We start from the raw sequence: 18802 nt of genomic DNA on the forward strand, positions 1-18802 counted from the left end.
TTTGTTGTTCATAAAATTGCTGATGAAACTGAAAGTTACCTTTTTCTTTTATTGAAAAATACTTTACCAGATAGTTACATGCAAATTGGTATTAAAATTTATTAATCTTACAAGTTTGAATTTGGATACATCTTTGTTACAAACTATACTATTTAACATGCACTAAAATATTAACATGTTAAAAAATGCTATTTGGGAATTTTGTTTAAAGACACCACCTCCCACCCACCCAACCCCCACCCCCCAAAAAAAAAAACTGGTTGTAAGACTGGCAACCACATAAATAGGCTAGTAAGCAGATTCTTTCATCCTTCTTTATATAGACTAGTAATCCAAGGTAAATAAAATTGAAGTTGCTTCAGAACAGTGAATTGATCTGTAGAATAATAAACTGGAGGGAAAGCATGTTGTCTTTAAAAGGGAGTTCCACATTTATAGAGGTGAATTATCTTTTCATCTGACTTTCCTGCTACTGTTAAATGGGTTGGAAACTCAGGAGATAAAGTAGTAGTTACTAGACTTCGTTTATAACAAAAGTTATAAATTGTTTAAGCGACAACTTCACTAGCTTAGTGACTTATAAAATTGTAGAAACGTAATACAGACTATGTCACTTCTTTTAGTTGAGCAGAAAATTGTTTAGCTTTTATTAACTTATAGAGCTTAGACTTGCTGCTACATGAAGGGACATTTTTGGTGATTTTAATGTGGAGTTCACATAAGTAGTCTTTGTCTACTCTAGTGGGTAATGTGCCAGCAGGGGTTGTTTCTCTGAAGCCTCTTAACCACTTTCTTCTGTCTACTCCAACCAATAAAGTCCTTGATACTTAGCACCAATTAGCAGATAAAGAATTTTATTTCTTAAATCTCAGTGAAGAGTCATCAATAATGGTAGCCTTTATTCATTGGTGTATTCATTAGAAACTGAAGTCTCTAAAAAGAAAAGACTAAACATGCTAAAGGACTTCTGAATTTGACAACTGGGTATTGGCCTTTATTTTCAGCATTAACATTTCTCAGCATTTAAAAATACTAAAAATGCCTTATCAGCTGTTCTCATTAAGATATTTATTTCTCCTAGATTTCCATACCCAGTCCTTAAAAAACGAAACTGCAGATTTTTCTACTCTTCTGTCATTTAGTTGCCTGTTTCTCCATTATTGTGTGTGTTTTTTTAGCTTTGTGGTTCTTTTGCAGGCTCTGGATCTCCATTTGCAACCCAGAATATTCTTTATATTGAGATGGCCTTTTGCTTACTTGACAGATAGCCAGATCTAATAATAATTGAAACTTCCTGTAGATGGCCTAAGTTATATCTTACTTCCAATGGATGAGTGTTTGTGGTATAATTGCCACCCATTTTCATTTTTTTGCACTCAATTTTAAGGTAAAATACTGGCAGACAATTCCTTATATACCATCTGCCTTTTGAAGATATCATTCTCTTAAGATGTACAGCATTTGAATACATCTCAGTTGTATAACTTTATAAATAGAATCAATGATCTGTTTCCTCTGGACTTCTGAAAGGATTTGCATTTGGCAAAAGAAATCGATTCTGGGCTGGAATACATATCAGTATTATTATCTATCAGTAGTATATTAAGAGCTAATTATATTTGTCCTTTAAATGTACTTTATTGTTCTGGGATGTGCCATATAGCTTTTTAGAATATTATGTGAATTGTTTATACTTAGGTGATTGTGCTGTTATTTCATTTCCCTTCTTTAGAATATGATTTTTTTATCACTAATATAGTACGTTAATATGAGAAGCTTTAAAAAAACGATTGCTAGATGATATATTACATTTGGAAAAAACTCAGTTTTTGATCCTGCATATCATTGTAGATTTAAATTCAAGAAAATTTTATCTTTAAGTATGTTGCTTATCTTTGTAGCATAGAAACAAAGGAATTGAAGGATGTCACACATTATTGGGTGTCATTTTAAGTTCATTTCAGACTGGCACTTTCAAAGGGCTTAAAGATTGAGTGGTGACTTGGTTCCTTGTATTAAGCTGCAAACAAAGTATTATCAGTCTGTAATGGCTTATTTAAAACTGGAAATTTTTTGCATGTTTTTTGACTTCTGTGAAAATTTCAGGTAGAAATGTGGCCTGAGTAGTTTTTCTCAACTGTAACTCATTTTCCTATGATACCTATTTCCTAAACTTTTCTGAGGGTATAGAAGTTACTTAAAATTTCACTCAGCTGGTTACAGTGGCTCATGCCTGTAATCCCAGAAGTTTGGGAGGCTGAGCTGGAGGGTTGCTTGAGCTCAGGGGTTCAAGACCAGCCTGGGCAACATAGGGAGATTCCCATCTCTATAAAAAAGTTTTTTTTAATTAGCTGGATATGGTGGCACACACCTATGGTCCCAGCCAGCTACTTGGGGGACTGAGATGGGAGGATCGTTAGAGCCCAGGAGGTCAAGGCTGCAGTGAGCTGTGATTGTGCCATTGTACTCCAGCTAGGGGGACAGAGCGAGACCCTGTCTTAAAAAATACGCACACACACTTTGGGAGGCTGAGGCAGGCGGATCACGAGGTCAAGAGATCGAGACCATCCTGGCTAGCATGGTGAAACCCTGTCTCTACTAAAAATACAAAAAATTAGCCAGGCGTGGTGGCATGCACTTGTAGTCCTGGCTACTCGGGAGGCTGAGGCAGGAGAATCACTTGAACCTGTGAGCTGAGATCCTACCACTGCACCCCACCCTGGTGACAGAGTGAGGCTCTGTCTCAAAACAACACACACACTCACACACACATACACACACACAGCCATACACACATACACTAAATGTTACTTTAAATCAATATTAGCAATGCAGTTCTTTTTCTTTTTTCTTTTTTTTTTTTTTTTTGAGACAGAGTCTCCCTCTGTCCCCCAGGCTGGAGTGCAGTGGCACAATCTTGGTTCACTGCAACCTTTGCCTCCCAGGTTCAAGCAATTCTCCTGCCTCAGCCTCCCAAGTAGCTGGGACTACAGGTGCCTGCCACCACACCCGGCTAACTTTTGTATTTTTAGTAGAGATGGGGTTTCACCATATTGGCCAGGCTGGTCTCGAACTCCTAACCTTGTGACCCTCCAGCCTCGGCCTCCCAAAGTGCTGGGATTACAGGCATGAGCCGCCACCCCTGGCTGCAATGCAGTTGTTTTTCTAAACCAATTTAGAAAGAAATAGACTTGGAAAAACTGACATTGGATAAGCTTGTACCTCATCTATTAGTACTTTAAAAAATGTGGCCGGGTGCCATGGCTCACGCCTGTAATCCCAGCACTTTGGGAGGCCGAGGCGGGCAGATCATGAGGTCAGGAGATTGAGTCCGTCTTGGCTAACACGGTGAAACCCCATCTCTACTAAAAATAAAAAAATTAGCTGGGCGTGATGGTGGGCACCTGTAGTCCCAGCTACTTGGGACGCTGAGGCAGGAGAATGGTGTAAACCCGGAGGTGGAGCTTGAGTGAGCCAAGATCGCGCCACTGCACTCCAGCCTGGGCGACAGAGCGAGACTCTGTCTCAAAAACAAACAAAAAAATGTTTTACAAGAGATACTTGTTTAAGCGTTTGTCCTTAGTAGAGTTTTTAGAACATTTCCATCACTGAAAAGATCCTTCATGTCCGTTTGTAGTCAGTTTCCATCCCTACACCCGACGTCCATTGAGGTCGTTGGTCCATTTTGAATAAATTGTTGTGTATGATATGAGGTAAGTATCTTGTTCATCTTCTTACATGTGTATATCCAGCTGTCCTGGCACCATTTGTTGAACGGAGTGTCTTTCCTCATTGAATTGCCTTGGTACTTTTCTTGAAAATCAGTTGACCATAAATGTGAAGGTTTATTACCGGACTCTCTAATGATCTATACTTCTACCCTTATGCCACTACCAAACCGTCATGATTAGGTTGATATAGCTTTATATTTTTTATTTATTTATTTATTTTTAAAACGATAATGTCAAGTTTAACCTGTCAAATATACAAGTTGAATTTGTGGAACATATTTTGCCTGTGTGCTGCAAGGTAAACAGAAGTCTCCTGAAATGCTCGATGGTGTAGGGTTAAAAATGGGTCCTAGCCCTGGCCAGGCAGGTGAGAATGGGACAAAGAAGGGTAGAGATGGAGGCTTCATAGTGGACTGGCTGGGCTTGGGCCATGACCCTCAAGGACACAGGAGTACAGGGTCCCAAAGGGCAGCCCCTTTCTGAGTGAGCACCCAAGCAACACACATAGGGGCTGCATGTTGCAAACTCATCAGTGCTCAGCCCCTGGCACAACCACCCCCTACTGTGTAATCTACTTGACAAAACCCTACTTTCTAAGGCACTCCTCCCAGGCCCCCCACCAGGATCCTGAACTCTTAAAAACAGTTTTTAAGAAAACATTTAAATGGTTACATATGAAATGCTATCTGCATCTTTCTGGGGTTTTTCTTTTGTTTTTTTTTTTTTTGGTGAGGTAGGAGTAGTGTTTGAGACAGGGTGTTGCTCTGTCACCCAGGCTGGAGTGCAGTGGAGTGATAGCTCACTGCGCCTTGAACTCCTGGGCTTAAGCAAAACTCCTGCCTCGGCCTCCCAAGTAGCTGGAACTACAGGGACATGCCACCATACCTGGCTAATTTTTAAAGCATTTTCTGTAGAGATGGGGTCTTACTATGTTGCCCAGGCTGGTCTTGAACTCCAGGGCTCCAGCTGTCCTCCTGCCTCAGCCTCCCAAAGCAAGGGATTACAGGTGTGAGCAGCTGCACCTGCCCTGGCACACACAAAGTTATAGCAGGTGTCCTTCCCCAACCCCCACAGGCAGCAAGCTGTGGGGTCTCCTAGCTGTAAAGGGCTGCTGCAGTGGTGACAGCACAGAGTGGGCAAGGCACAGCAGAGGTTTTGGCAGCATGGCCCAGTTCCTGGTATCTCCTCCTATATAGTCCATGCTTACTTCTCCAGGGAGAGTGACTGCATTCACTTTCCTGACAAACATGAATCATCTTTTGCTTTCCTCTCTTTCTTCCTCTTGGCTTTCTCCTGCTATTTCCAGATAATCACCTGCTGTCTTCCCAGCTAAATGCAATTTCATGTAATGCTCTTTTGCTTTCTCTTCTCAATGTCTTCTTTTCTTGAAATCTCCTTTGGCCTGCCCAGATTCAGTTGTGTGACCTTTCTGGTTATCTATGGCATCCAATTGGGGTTCTTCATGTCAATTAGCTGTTCTATGCCTTTGTACTTTTGTTGGCAGTCAGTCATCTTCATTCTCAGGCAATCTCTTGCCTGATGCTAGAGATTTCTTTTTTGGGGTCACTTGCCTCCATTCTCCACTCTCTTCTTGTGTCTTCTCTGGCCTTCTGCTTTTCAACTTGGAGCTGTGCATTGATCTGCTTGGGGAATATTGTACTGCCTTGCTTAGCCTTTGTGGCCTCCCTTTCTCCTTCCTTTAGGTACAGAGGCTCTGGCAAAGCAGCACCTCAACCACATGTGAGTCTTGAAATCAGAAGTGAAAGTCCTCCAGTTTTGTTCTTTTTCAAAATTATTTTGTTTATAATGTCTCTTGTATTTCCATAAAAATTTTAGCATAAGCTCACCAATTTCTGCAAAAAAAAAAAGTCTCGGGTCTTGATAGAGATTGAGGGATTACATTTAATCTGTCATTAATTTGAAGAAAATTCCCATCTTAACAATTCAGAATCCTCTAATCCAGGGGTCTCAAAATCCTGGGCTACGGACTGGTACTGGCCCAGAGCCTATTAGGACTGGGCCACACAGCAGGAGGTAAATGATGGGTGAACAAGCATTACTGCCTGAGCTCTACCTCCTGTCGGATCAGTGGTGGCATTAGATTCTCATAGGAGCACAAACCCCATTGTGAACTGCGCATGTGAAGGATATAGGTCGAATCTAACTAACGCCTGATGACTGATCTGAGGTAGAACAGTTTCATCTGGAAACCATCCCTTGTCTGTTCCCCTCATCCCCAGGGAAAAACTGCCTCCCACAGAATCCCTGGTGCTAGAGATTTTTGGTACTTCTGGTACCAAAAAGGTTAGGGACCACTGCTCTAATCCATTAATATGAAATATCTTGGGCCAGGCTTGGTGGCTTGCACCTGTAATCCCAGCACTTTGGGAGGCCGCAGCAGGTGGATCGCTTGAGCCCAGGAGTTCGAGAGCAGCCTAGGCAATGTGGTGAAACTCTGTCTCTACAAAAATACAAAATTTAGCCAGGCATGGTGGCAAGCACCTGTGGGCCCAGCTACTCAGGAGGCTGAGGTGGGAGGATTACTTGAGCCCAGGAGGTTGAGGCTGCAGTGAGCCAAGATCGTACACTGCACTGCAGCCTGGGTAAGTGAGACCCTGTCTCAAAAAAAAAAAAAAAAGAAAAAAAAGAAAAAAAAAATCTCCATTTAGTTAGATCTTTTAAAACTTTTCTCAACAATGTTGTTTTCAGTATACAAGTTTTGCACTACTTTTGTTAACTTTATTTGTAAATATTTTTGATGCTGTTGGAAATGGGATTATTTTCTTAATTTCTTAATTTTGTTTGTGGATCATTGATTGTTTTAGTATGTAGAAATACAGTTGGGTTTTATATATTGATCTTCTATCCTGCACCCTTGCTGAACTTGTTTATTAGTTGTAGTAGTTTTTTGGTTAGAATTTTCCACATACAGGATCACATTGTCTGTAAATAAAGATATTTTTACTTCTTCCTTTGCAGTCAGATGCATTTTCTTTCTTTTTCTTACCCGATTGCTTAGCTGAGAACTCCAATATAATGGTGACTGGAAATGGTGAAAGCAGACATCTATGCCTTGCTCCCAGTTTTAGAGGGAAAGCATTTGGTCTTTCACCATTGTGGATGATGTTAGCTATAGCTTTCATATGTGTTAATTATGAAATTGAGGCAGTTCCCTTCTATTTCTAGATTGTTGATTATTGAGCGTTTTTATCATGAATTGATGTTGGATTTTGTCAAACGCTTTGTTCTACATGTATTGAATTTTTCTCATTTATTTTGTTAACATGGTATATTACATTAATTGATTTTTTTTGGATGTTAAACCAACTTTGCATTTCTGGTATAAATCCCATTTAGTTCTGGTATGTAATTCATTTTATATATTGTCAGATTTGGTTTGCTGATATTTGTTGAGGACATTTGTATCTACATTCATGAGGGATATTGATTTGTACTTTTTGTCTTAGATCCTTAGTGTCAGGGTAACTCTGGCCTCATAGAATGAGTTGGAAAGTGTTTCGTCTATTTTCTTTTTTAATGGAGATGGAGTCTCACTCTGTTGCCCAGGCAGGAGTGCAGTGGTACCACCTTGGCTCACTGCAACCTCTGCCTCCCAGGTTCAAGCGATTCTCCTGCCTCAGCCTCCCAAGTAGCTGGGACTGCAGGCCTGCACCACCACGCATGGCTAATTTTTATATTTTTAGTAGAGATGGGGTTTCACCATGTTGGCCAGGCTGGTCTCAAACTCCTGACCTCAGGTGATCCGCCCGCCTCAGCCTCCCAAAGTGCTGGGATTACAGGTGTGAGCCACTGTGCCTGGCCTGTTTCCTCTGTTTTCTAGAATAGTTTGTGAAGGATCGTCATTATGTCTTCTTCAGGTGTTTCATGGAATTTACCAGTAAAGCCATCTGGTTGTAGACTTGTCTTTGTGGGAAGATTTTTAGTTGGTAATTAAATGTCTTTGTTATAGTCAGTTCACATAGTCATTTACTTTTTGAGTCATTTTGGTAATTTGTTTCTTTCTAGAAGCTGTCTATTTCATCTAAGTTGTCTCATTTGTTGGCATAAAGTTCATGGCATATTCCCTTTTAATTCTTCTAATTTCTGTAAAGTTGGTAGGAATATCCCTTCTTTCATGCCTGATTTTGGTAAATGTTGTTTTCTCTCTTTTTTTTTCAGTCATTCTAACTAAAGGTTTGTCAATTCATCGATCATTTCAAAAACCCAACTTTGTGTTTATGTGAACTTGTCTATTTTTGTTTTCTTTTTCTTTGATTTCTACTCTATTATTATTATTGCTTCTTATTACTTTGGGTTTAATTTGCCCTTCCTTATCTAGTTAAGACTGATCTTAGGTTATATTGATTTGATGTCTTTTTTCTTTTCTTTTCTTCTTTTAGGCAGAGTCTCGCTCTGTCACCCAGGCTGGAGGGCAGTGGTGGAACCTCCACCTCCCAGGCTCAAGTAATTCTCAGGCCTCAGCCTCCTGAGCAGCTGGGACTATAGGCATGGGCCACTGCATCTAGCTCATTTTTGTATTTTTGGTAGAGACAGGGCTTCGCTTTGTTGGCCAGGCTCGTCTTGAACTCCTGGCCTCAAATGATTGGACCACTTTGACCTCCCAAAGTGCTGAGATTACAGATGTGAGCCACCATGCCTGGCCTTTCTTTTCTAATATAGACATTTAAATACCTAAATATTTACACATAATACACATTTATATATAAATATAAGCATTGATGTAGCTGCATCACATAAGTTTTTAGAAATTGTGCTTTCATTTTCATTCAGTTCAAAATGTTTTAATTTTCCTTGTGATTTTTTTGATCCATGGATTATTTAAAAGCTTGTTGTTCAATTTCTAAATAATGTGGATTCCCATGTTTCCTTTTGTAAAGTTTGAATTTAATTCCACTGTTGTTAAAGAACATATTTTAGGGCCAGGTGCGGTGGCTCACGCCTGTAATCCCAACACTTTGGGAGGCGGAGGCTGGCAGATCATCTGAGGTCAGGAGTTCAAGACCAGCCTGATCAACATGGAGAAACCCCATCTCTACTAAAAATACAAAATTAGCTGGGCGTGGTGGCACGTTCCTGTAATCCCAGCTACTTGAGAGGCTGAGGCAGGAGAATCACTTGAACCTGGGAGGCGGAGGTCGTGGTGAGCCAAGATGGCACCATTGCACTCCAGCCTGGGCAACAACTGCGAAACTCTGTCTCAAAAAAAAAAAAGCCGGGAGTGGTGGCTCACGCCTGTAATTCCAGCACTTTGGGAGGCTGAGGCAGGCAGATCATGAGGTCAGGAGATCGAGACCATCCTGGCTAACATGGTGAAACCCCATCTCTACTAAAAATACAAAAAATTAGCCGGGCGTGGTGGTGAGTGCCTGTAGTCCCAGCTACTCCGGAGGGTGAGGCAGGAGAATGGTGTGAACCCGGGAGGCAGAGTTTGCAGTGAACCAAGATTACGCCACTGCACTCCAGCCTAGGCGACAGAGCAAGACTCTGTCTCCAAAAAAAAAGAACGTATTTTGTATGACTTCGGTCCTTTTTCATTTATTTATGTGATTTTATATTTAATTTTTGCATGACCTTCCAGTGAACCTTTTTCATTTATTCATTTATTCTGTTTGTCTATTTATCTACCTACCTAGCTATCTTTTGAGACAGAGTCTTGCTCTGTCGCCCACACTGGAGTGCAGTGCCACAATCATGGCTCACTGCAGCCTCAACCTCGTGGCCTCAAGTGATCCTCCTGCATCAGCCTCCCAAGTCGTTGGGCCTACAGGTGCACGCCACCACACCCAGCTAATTTTTACTTTTTTTGTAGAAACGGGGTTTTGCCATGTTGCCCAGGCTGCTCTGGAACTCCTGGGCTCAAGCAGTGCCCGCGTCTTGGCCTCCCAAAGTGCTAAGATCACAGGTGTGAGCCATCATGCCCAGCCCTTTTTCATTTATTGAGTTTTGTTTTCTGTTCAAGCTTAGAGGTCAGCAAACTTTTTTTTTTTTTTTTTTTTTAAGGATAGGTTGTATTTTATGCTTTGCAAGCTACACACAGTCTCTGTTGCATACTCTTGGTTTTTGTTGTTGTTTTGCTTGTTTTAAACAACCCTTTAGAAACCATTCTTAGTTCACATGCCATACAAAAACAGGCCACAGGCAAGATTGGCCCATGGGCCATCATAGTTTATTGATCCCTGGCTTAACATTAAGTCTTTCCTGGATGAATGTTCCTTGTACACTTGTAAAGAACATGTATTTTGCTGTTATTGAGTAGAATGTTCTGTAAATATCAGTTGGGCCAAGTTGATTAATAGTGCCTTTCAGGCCTTCTATATCTTTGCCAGTTTTCTGTCTAATTGTTCTATCGATTATTGAGAGTGTAGTATTGAAATTTCAGACTTTGTTGTATTGTCTATTTCTCCCTTTAATTCTGTCAGTATTTTCTTCATGTATTTTGGGACTCTGTTGTTAGTTGTGCATTTGTTTATAATTGTAATATCTTCCTGATGAATAAACTTTTTTATCATTATAAAATGTGCCCCTTTTTTGTCTTAAACTCTTTTTTTAAAAAAAAAAATAGAGACAGGGTTTTGCCATATTGCCCAGGCTGGTCTCAAATTCCAGAGCTCAAGCGATCTACCTGCCTTGGCCTCCCAAAGTGTTGGAATTACAGGCATGAGCCACTGCACCTGGCCTTAAACTCTATTTTGCCTAATATTAATATAGCCACTCTAGCCTGCATATAGTTTGCTTGGTATATCTTTTTTCTTTTTTTTTTTTTTGAGACGAAGTCTCACTCTGTCACCCAGACTGGAGTGCAGTGGCACAATCTTGGCTCACTGCAACTTCTGCCTCCCGGGTTCAACCAGTTCTCCTCCCTTGGCCTCCCAGGTAGCTGGAATTACAGGTGCCCACCACCACACCTGGCTAATTTTTGTATTTTTAGTAGAGATGGGTTTTCACCATGTTGGTCAGGCTGGTCTCAAACTCCTGACCTCAGGTGATATGCCTGCCTCAGCCTCCCAAAGTGCTGTGATTAAAGGTGTGAGCCACAGCACCCAGCCATCTTTTTTCATCATTAGACTTTGAACCTATCCATCTTGAATCTAAAATGTTTCTCTTGTGGACAGCATATAGTTGGATCTTTTAAAATTCGGTCTGACACTCTTTGCCTTTTGATTAGAGTATTTTAATATACATGCATTTAATGTAATTATTACTATGTTTGGAATTATGCCTGCCATTTTGCTGTTTGTTTTCTATATGTCTCATTTCTTTTGGTGGGGAGGGGGGACAGGGTCTTGCTCTGTCAGAGTCTGAAGTCCAGTGGCGTGATCATGGCTCACTGCAGCCTCAAACTCCTGGGCCCAAGCTGTCCTCCCCTCTCAGCCTGCCAAGTAGCTAGGACTACAGGCGTATGCCACCATGCTTTGCTGATTTGTTTTATTTTTAGTGGAGACGAGGCCCTGCTATGTTGCCTAGGCTGGTCTTGAACTCTTGAGCTCAAGTGATCCTCCTGCCTTGGCCTCTCAAGGTGCTGGGATTACAGGTGTGAGCCACCACACCTAACCCTTTTTGTCATTTTGTTTCTTTTTTACTGCCTTCTTTTGTGTTAAATAATATTTTCTATTGAACCATTTCAATTCCTTTGTGGTTTTTTAAATTTTTTTTTTTTAAGTTATTTTCTTAGGCTGGGCTCAGTGACTAATGCCTATAATCCCAATACTTTGGGAGGCCAAGGAGGGAGGATCACTTGAGGCCAGGAGTTTCAGACCAGTCTAGGCAACATAGCAAGACCCTATCTCTTTACCAAAAAAAAAAAAAAAAAAAAAAGAATTAGCAGAGTATGGTGGCACACATCTGTAGTCCTAGCTACTCAGTAGGATTACATCTTTTTTTTTTTTTTTTTTTTTGAGGCAGGGTTTTACTCCTGTTGCCCAGGCTGGAGTGCAAAGGTGTGACCTGGGCTCACTGCAACCTCTGCCTCCCAAGTTCAAGCAATTCTCCTGCTTTAGCCTCCCGAGTAGCTGGGACTAAAGGTACATGCCACCGCACCTGGTTAAATTTTTGTACATTTTGGTCCCATACTCCTGAGCTCAAGCAGTCTACCTGCTTTGGCCTCCAAAAATGCTGTGATTACAGGCATGAGCCACCGTTCCTGGCCACATCCTTATGTATTACTATAAGCCAAACACTGGTTTATAATTATTGCTTTATGTAATTGTCTTTTAAATTAGTTGAGAGAAGAAAAGAGAAAAAATAATCTAACTTTTATATATACTAACTTTTATATATATTTTTATGAGTATTCTTAATTTCTTCATGTAGATTTCAGTGGTACTATGTTCTTTTAGCCTGAAGGAGTTCTTTAATACTTCTTTTGGGCAGGTCAGCTTGCAGCAGATTTCCTCAGTCTTTGGTTTTCTGGGAATATCTTTATTTCACCTTTATTTTAAAGGATAGTTTTGCTGGATACAGAATTCTTGGTTGATAGGTTTTTTTTCTCCTGTTGGTACTTTGAATATGTCATCCCACTGACTTCTGACCTCCTTGGTTTCTAATGAGTCATTTTTCTCTTGCTGCTTTAAAGATTTTCTGTTTCTCTCACTTTTGACAGTTTGATTATGATATGTTTGGGTGTAGATCTCTTTATGTTTTTCCTAGTTGAAGTTTGAGCTTCCTAGATGTGTTGACCAGTGTTTTTCATCAAATTTGGGAAGTTTTTGACCATTATTTCTTCAAGTATTTTTTCTGTTCCTTCCTCTCCTCTCTTATATGCTTGAACAATTTTAATGTAGGGTGGTGTCAGAGTTCAGTTTATATTTTATAACGCAGGGGAGAACAGGTAAGGAGAATGAGTTAAAAAAAGGTTATTAGTTGACAAAAATACTGGTGGAAGCAGATAAAAGAAATAAATGTCCTCCAGGTTTCTGGGTGGCTTGTATAACTGGATGATGCAGGTAAATTAAAGTGAGAAAAGACTGAAGAATGGGATAGGGTGACAAATTACATAACAGTCTTAGGTTTACTTTATTTTCTGTGTAAGTCTGTATTTTACTTATTTTGTTTTACTGTTGATTTCACCATTCTTAATAGATCATAATTTCATCCCAAATTGATGCAGTGACTTGATTTCAATTCTTACTATTTTAAAGTCATAGTCAAATAGCACTTAATAACTACATGCATATGATGTGTATAATTAACTGTGGCATAGAAGCATAAAAAAGGTATTTAGTACAAATCAGTTGAATGAATGAATGTGTTTCTTGGAATCATAAGACATTACCCTGTCTCAGGCTTTTTTAAAAAATAGCTTTATTGGTATATAATTAACACATCATACAATTCATTCACTTATAGTAGACAGTTTTAACATGATATTTACAACACAACCATCACCATAATCTTTTTGTTGGTCTGAGACAGTCTCATTCTGTCACCCAGGCTGGAGTGCAGTAGTGTGATTGCAGCTCACTGCAACCTCTGCCTCCTGAGTTCAAGCAACTCTCATGCGTCAGACTCCTGAGTAGCTGGGATCACAGGCATGTGCCACCACACCTGGCTAATTTTTGTATTTTTAGTAGAGACGGTGTTTTGCCATGTTGGCCAGGCTGGCCTCGAACTTCTAGTCTCAAGAGATCTGTCCACCTCTGCCTCCCAAAGTGCTAGCACTCCTAGCAAATAATCTAATTTTGGAATATTCTGTTCCCCCATAAAAGAAACCCCCAAAAGAAGTCCCTGTTAGCACTCCTTTCCTCCCCTCAACTCCTATCCCTAGGCAACCACTAATCTACTTTCTGTCTCTATAAATTTGCCTATTCTGAACATTGGAATCATGCAATATATGACTAGTTTCTTTCACATAGCATAATGTTTTCAAGGTGCATTCTTATAGCATATAACAGTACTTCATTTCTTCTTATTGCCAAATAATATTCCATTGTGTGGTTATGTCATTTTATTCATTGGTCAGTTGAACATTTTAGATTATTCCCACTTTTTGGCTCTTATGAATGAATAATGCTACTAGGAACAGTCATGTACAAATTTTTATGTGAACCTGTGTTTTCATATCTCTTGGGCATATACCTAAGACTGGAAATTATGGGAAATCTGGTAACTATGTTTAACTTTTTGAGGAATCACCAGACTATTTTCCAAAATGGCTACACCATTTTACATTTCCATTACCAGTGTATCAGGGTTTCGGTTTCTCCACATCTTCATCAATACCTGTTACTGTGTTTTTAATTCTAGCCATCCTTGTAGGTATGAAGTGGTATATCATTGTGGTTTAGATTCACATTTCCTGTGGCTAGGGAGACTGTGCATCTTTTCATGTGTTTATTATCCACTTGTATATATCTTATTGATAAATGTCAATTTAGATCCTTTGCCCATTTTTTAGTTGGGTCTTTTTTTTTTTTTTTTTTTTTACCAGATTATAAGAGTTTTTATACCAATTTATATGAATCTGGATACAAGTGCTTTATTAGATACATGATTTGCAAATAGTCTCCCACTCTGTATGTTATTTTTTTCATTTTCTTACTGGTATCATTTGAAACACAAGAGTTTTAAAATTTTTGTCACCTAGTTTATCTGTTTTTTCTTTTGTTGCTTATGCTTTGGTCTCATTATCTAAGAAACCATTGTCTAACCAAAGGTCATGAAGATTTACTCCTGTGTTTTCTTCTAAGAGTTTTATAGTTTTACCTCTTAAATTTAGGACTATGATCAATTTTGGTTAGTTTTTATGTATAGTGTGAGGAAAGGGAATCCCACTTTATTCTTTTGATGATAGAGATCCAATTGTCCCATCACCATTTGTTGAAAAGACTCTTCTTTCCCCCATTGAATTGTCTTTGCAACCTTCTCCAAGATTAACTGACCTAAATCTATGGTTTTATTTCTGGACTATCAGTTCAGTTCCATTCATGTGTATGTCTGTCCTTATGCTAGTGTCACATGGTCTTGATTATCATAGGTTTGAAGTAAGTTTTGAAATCAGAAAGTGTTGAGTCCTTCAAGTTTTTTTTTTTTTTTTTTTTTTCCCCAGATGAAGTTGCTCTGTTGCCCAGGCTGGAGTGCAGTGGCACAATCTTGGCTTACTGCAACCTCTGCCACCTGGGTTCAAGTGATTCTTCTGCCTCAGCCTCCCAAGTAGCTGGGATTACAGGCACCCACCACCACGCCCGGCTGATTTTTGTATTTTTAGTAGAGACGGGGTTTCACCATGTTGGCCAGGCTGGTCTCGAACTCCTAACCTCGTGATCCACCTGCCTTAGCCTCCCAAAGTGCTGGGATTACAGATGTGAGCCACCGTGCCCAGCCTGCTCTTTTTCAATATTGTTTTGGCTATTCTGGGTCCTTTGTCTTTCTGTATGAATTTTTTCCTTTTTTTTTTTTTTGAGACAGTCTCTGTCACCCAGGCTGGAGTGCAATAGCGCAATCTTGGCTCACTCACTACAACCTCCGCCTCCAAGAGTCAAGTGATTCTCATGCTTCAGCCTCCTGAGTAGCTGGGAGGAATGTGCATAACCACACCTGGCTAATTTGTTTGTTTGTTTGTTTGTTTGGAGAAGGAGTCTCGCTCTGTTGCCCAGGCTGGAGTACAGTGGTGCGATCTCAGCTCACTGCAGCATCCACCTCCCAGGTTCAAGCAATTCTCCTGCCTCAGTTTCCTGAGTAGCTGAGATTACAGGCATGCACCACCATGCTTGGCTAATTTTTGTATTTTTAGTAGAGACAGGGTTTCACCATGTTGGCCAGGCTGTTCTCGAACTCCTGACCTCAGGTGATCTGCCTGCCTTGGCCTCCCAAAGTGCTGGGATTACAGACATGAGCCACTGCGCCCAGCCTAATTTTTGTATTTTTAGTGGAGATGGGATTTTGTCGTGTTGGCCAGGCTGGTCTCTAACTCCTGGCCTCAAGTGATCTGCCTGCCTCAGGTCTCCCAAAGTGCTGAGATTACAGGCGTGTGCCACTGTGCCTGATCTGTTCATCCAAATTTGAATCTCTCATTTGCACAGCTACTTTAATTGGAATCAAAACTAAGATGCATGTGATACCATGCCAGTTAAAAAGTTTAAATTTGAGGCTGGGCGCAGTCACTTATGCTTGTAATCCTAGCACTTTGGGAGGCTGAGGCGAGTCGATCACTTGAGCCCAGGAATTCGAGACCAGCCTGGGCAATATGGTGAAACCCTGTCTCTACAAAAAATACAAAAATTAGTCGAGTGTGGTGGCGGGAGCCTGTAGTCCTAGCTACTAGGGAGGCTGAAATAGGAGGATCACCTGATCCTGGGAGGTTGAGGCTGTTGTGAGCCATGATCATGCCACTACACTCCAGCTTGAGTAACAGAGTGAGACTCTGTCTCAAAGAAAAAAAAAAGTTTAAATTTGAAATGGGTAGCTCTTGATTCACAAATATTAATACAAATGTCTTTGCAAAAGGATTGGATTTATTATTTTGACAAAGATAATAGTTTTATTTATAAGGAATAATCCTTTCATGTTGTAACTTTTGTATGTGTAATTTTTTAAAGAATATTTGCCTTCCTAGCCTAGCATATATGTTGAGATTGCAAATGATGAAGAAATTATATTGACCATCAGGGAAATGTTAATATTATTCTGCTTTATTTATTTAGCGGAAGATCCATCCAAAAGCTATGTAAAATTACGAGACTTTGTGCTTGTGAAGCTTTGTCAAGATTTGCCCTGTTTTTCCCGGGAAAAATTAATGCAAGGATTCAATGAAGATATGGCGATAGAGGCACAACAGAAGTTCAAAATAAATAAGGTATTTTTATTCTGTAGGAGGAAAACATTTAAATTACAAACAAATTTTTGAAGTGTATACCTTAACTAAAATATTATAAGGACATTAAGAATACATGTGTGGGAACCAGCAATGGTTAACAGTACAGCTTTGAAGCCAAATCGCCTGAGTTCAAATCTAGCTCCAACACTTGCTCTGTGATTTATGGCAATTTAATTTACCTTGTGCCTCAGTTTCCTCATTAATAAAATGGGAAGATAATAGGTGTTATTGCTATATTAAGCATAACAAGCAGAGGAAAGATGGATAATAGGATCTTATTTTTACTCTTTAAAGTAGTTGTACCCCTGGAGACATTATTGTTGGGAAGAAGGGTTGAAGTAAAACACGTATTTCATTTTATATACTTTTATATATTTATTTAAATTTTAAAGTGGTAAATGTCTGAAGATAGGTACAGAAAAAATAATATGGAAGTTCAGAGAAGGAAGTTTATTACATTTATGTAAGCAAGGAAATCAGTGGTTATTTCATAGAAAGGATGGCATTTGATGTAAACCTTGAAGAATGAGTAGGATTTGGATTATGAAAGTATGTGGGATGGGCTGGGAGTGGTGGCTCACGCCTGTAATCCCAGCACTTTGGGAGGCCGAGGCGGACAGATCATGAGGTCAGGACATCGAGACCATCCTGGCTAACATGGTGAAACCCCATCTCTACTAAAAATACAAAAAAGCTGGTCATGGTGGCATGCGCCTGTAGTCCCAGCTACTCGGTAGGCTGAGGCAGGAGAATTACTTGAACCTGGGGAGGCGAAGGTTGCAGTGAGCCGAGATGGTGCCACTACACTCCAGCCTGGGCGACCGAGCGAGACTCCATCTCAAAAAAAAAAGAAAAATTTGTTTAGGCCGGGCGAGGTGGCTCATGCCTGTAATCCCAGCACTTTGGGAGGCCGAGGTGGGTGGATCACGAGGTCAGGAGTTCGAGACCAGCCTGTCCAATATGGTGAAACCATGTCTCTACTACAAATACAAAAATTAGCTGGGCGTGGTGGCGCGTGCCTGTAATCCCAGCTACTCAGGAGGCTGAGGCAGAAGAATCGCTTAAACCTGGGAGGCGGAGGTTGCAGTGAGCCGAGATCATGCCACTACACTCCAGCCTGGGCAACAGAGAGAGACTGCATCTTAAAAAAAAAAAAAAAGAAAAGAAATTTGTTTAATAGCTCAGCTTTTAAAAGAAAGGGCATATGAATATATATATATATTTCTAATGGTGCTTTCTTAAAAAAGGAATTCAAACTCCCTACCTAGAGCACAAAGAGCCCATGATAATCTGGACCCTGCCTACCTTGCTAGCTTCAGCCTATTAGTACTTTGCCACATGCTCTGGCTGCTTTGCCACATGCTCTGGCTTTACTGATCTAGCTATTTCCCAACTCTGCCACATCCTTCTTCCTTCTGTATTCCTTTACATATTCTGTTCTCTTTACCTGAAATACTACTCCCTTTTCCTAATTGCCTGGCCAGATAGTACTCATTTTTTCAGGTTCAACTCAGGTTCCCTTCCAGGAAGTCAGAAAATATTACCTTCCCAACCTACCCATACTCCTTGCCCAAATAAATATATAAGTGAAACAACACCAACAGAAAAACTGTGGTTCTCCTTTGGCTTCAGTGCTACCAAAAACTTCCTGATTCTTCTGATATTTCCTTGATACCATTTGTCTTTTTTTTTCCTTTTCCTTTTTTTTTTTGAGACAGGGTCTCTTGCTCTGTCACCTGAGGTGGAGTACAGTGGTGTAATCATGGCTCACTGCATGACTCTCCCACCTCAGCCTCCCAAGTAGCTGGGACTGCAGGGGTACACCACCACACCTGGCTAATTTTTGTAGAGACAGGGTTCCTACAGGCTGTTCTCAAACTGCTAGGCTCAAGCGATCTGTCCACCTTGGCCTCCCAAAGCGCTGGAACTACAGGCGTGAGCCACCATGACCAGCCCTGTCTGCTTTTTAACTGTCACTGTACTACCAGGTTTCTGACCTTTCTCCTTTTATCACTGTATATGCTTTCCTCAGGTGACCTTAACCAGCCTTATGGTTTTAACTCTTACCTATATACTGACATTGCTTAAATCCTTGCCCTTAGACTAGAATTTTCTTCAGATTTTCTATTTTCTGCTGCCTCCTAAATCTCTCCTAGGCTGTGAAAACTCACATTTTCATGTCCTTCTCTAAGTCAGTTTTTCCTCTCATATGTTTCTAGAGTCCTTGTCCCCTTGGTCT

At 40.4% G+C, this 18802-nt stretch overlaps 2 protein-coding genes across 2 annotated transcripts in view; one reads left to right on the top strand and one right to left on the bottom strand.

Annotated features, from left to right (window-relative positions):
- SLC25A12 (solute carrier family 25 member 12) overlaps positions 1-18802 on the bottom strand; it is a 225185-nt gene that overhangs the window by 185152 nt on the left and 21231 nt on the right. The window lies entirely within an intron of this gene.
- Positions 1-18802, top strand: part of HAT1 (histone acetyltransferase 1) — a 71964-nt gene that overhangs the window by 48140 nt on the left and 5022 nt on the right. The window contains exon 9 of the mRNA XM_054477034.2: positions 16391-16542. Coding sequence (XP_054333009.1) covers positions 16391-16542 — 152 coding nt within the window. The remainder of the gene's footprint in view (positions 1-16390; positions 16543-18802) is intronic.

Source organism: Pongo pygmaeus, chromosome 11, assembly GCF_028885625.2.
Source record: "Pongo pygmaeus isolate AG05252 chromosome 11, NHGRI_mPonPyg2-v2.0_pri, whole genome shotgun sequence".
Classification (NCBI taxonomy): Eukaryota; Metazoa; Chordata; class Mammalia; order Primates; family Hominidae; genus Pongo; species Pongo pygmaeus.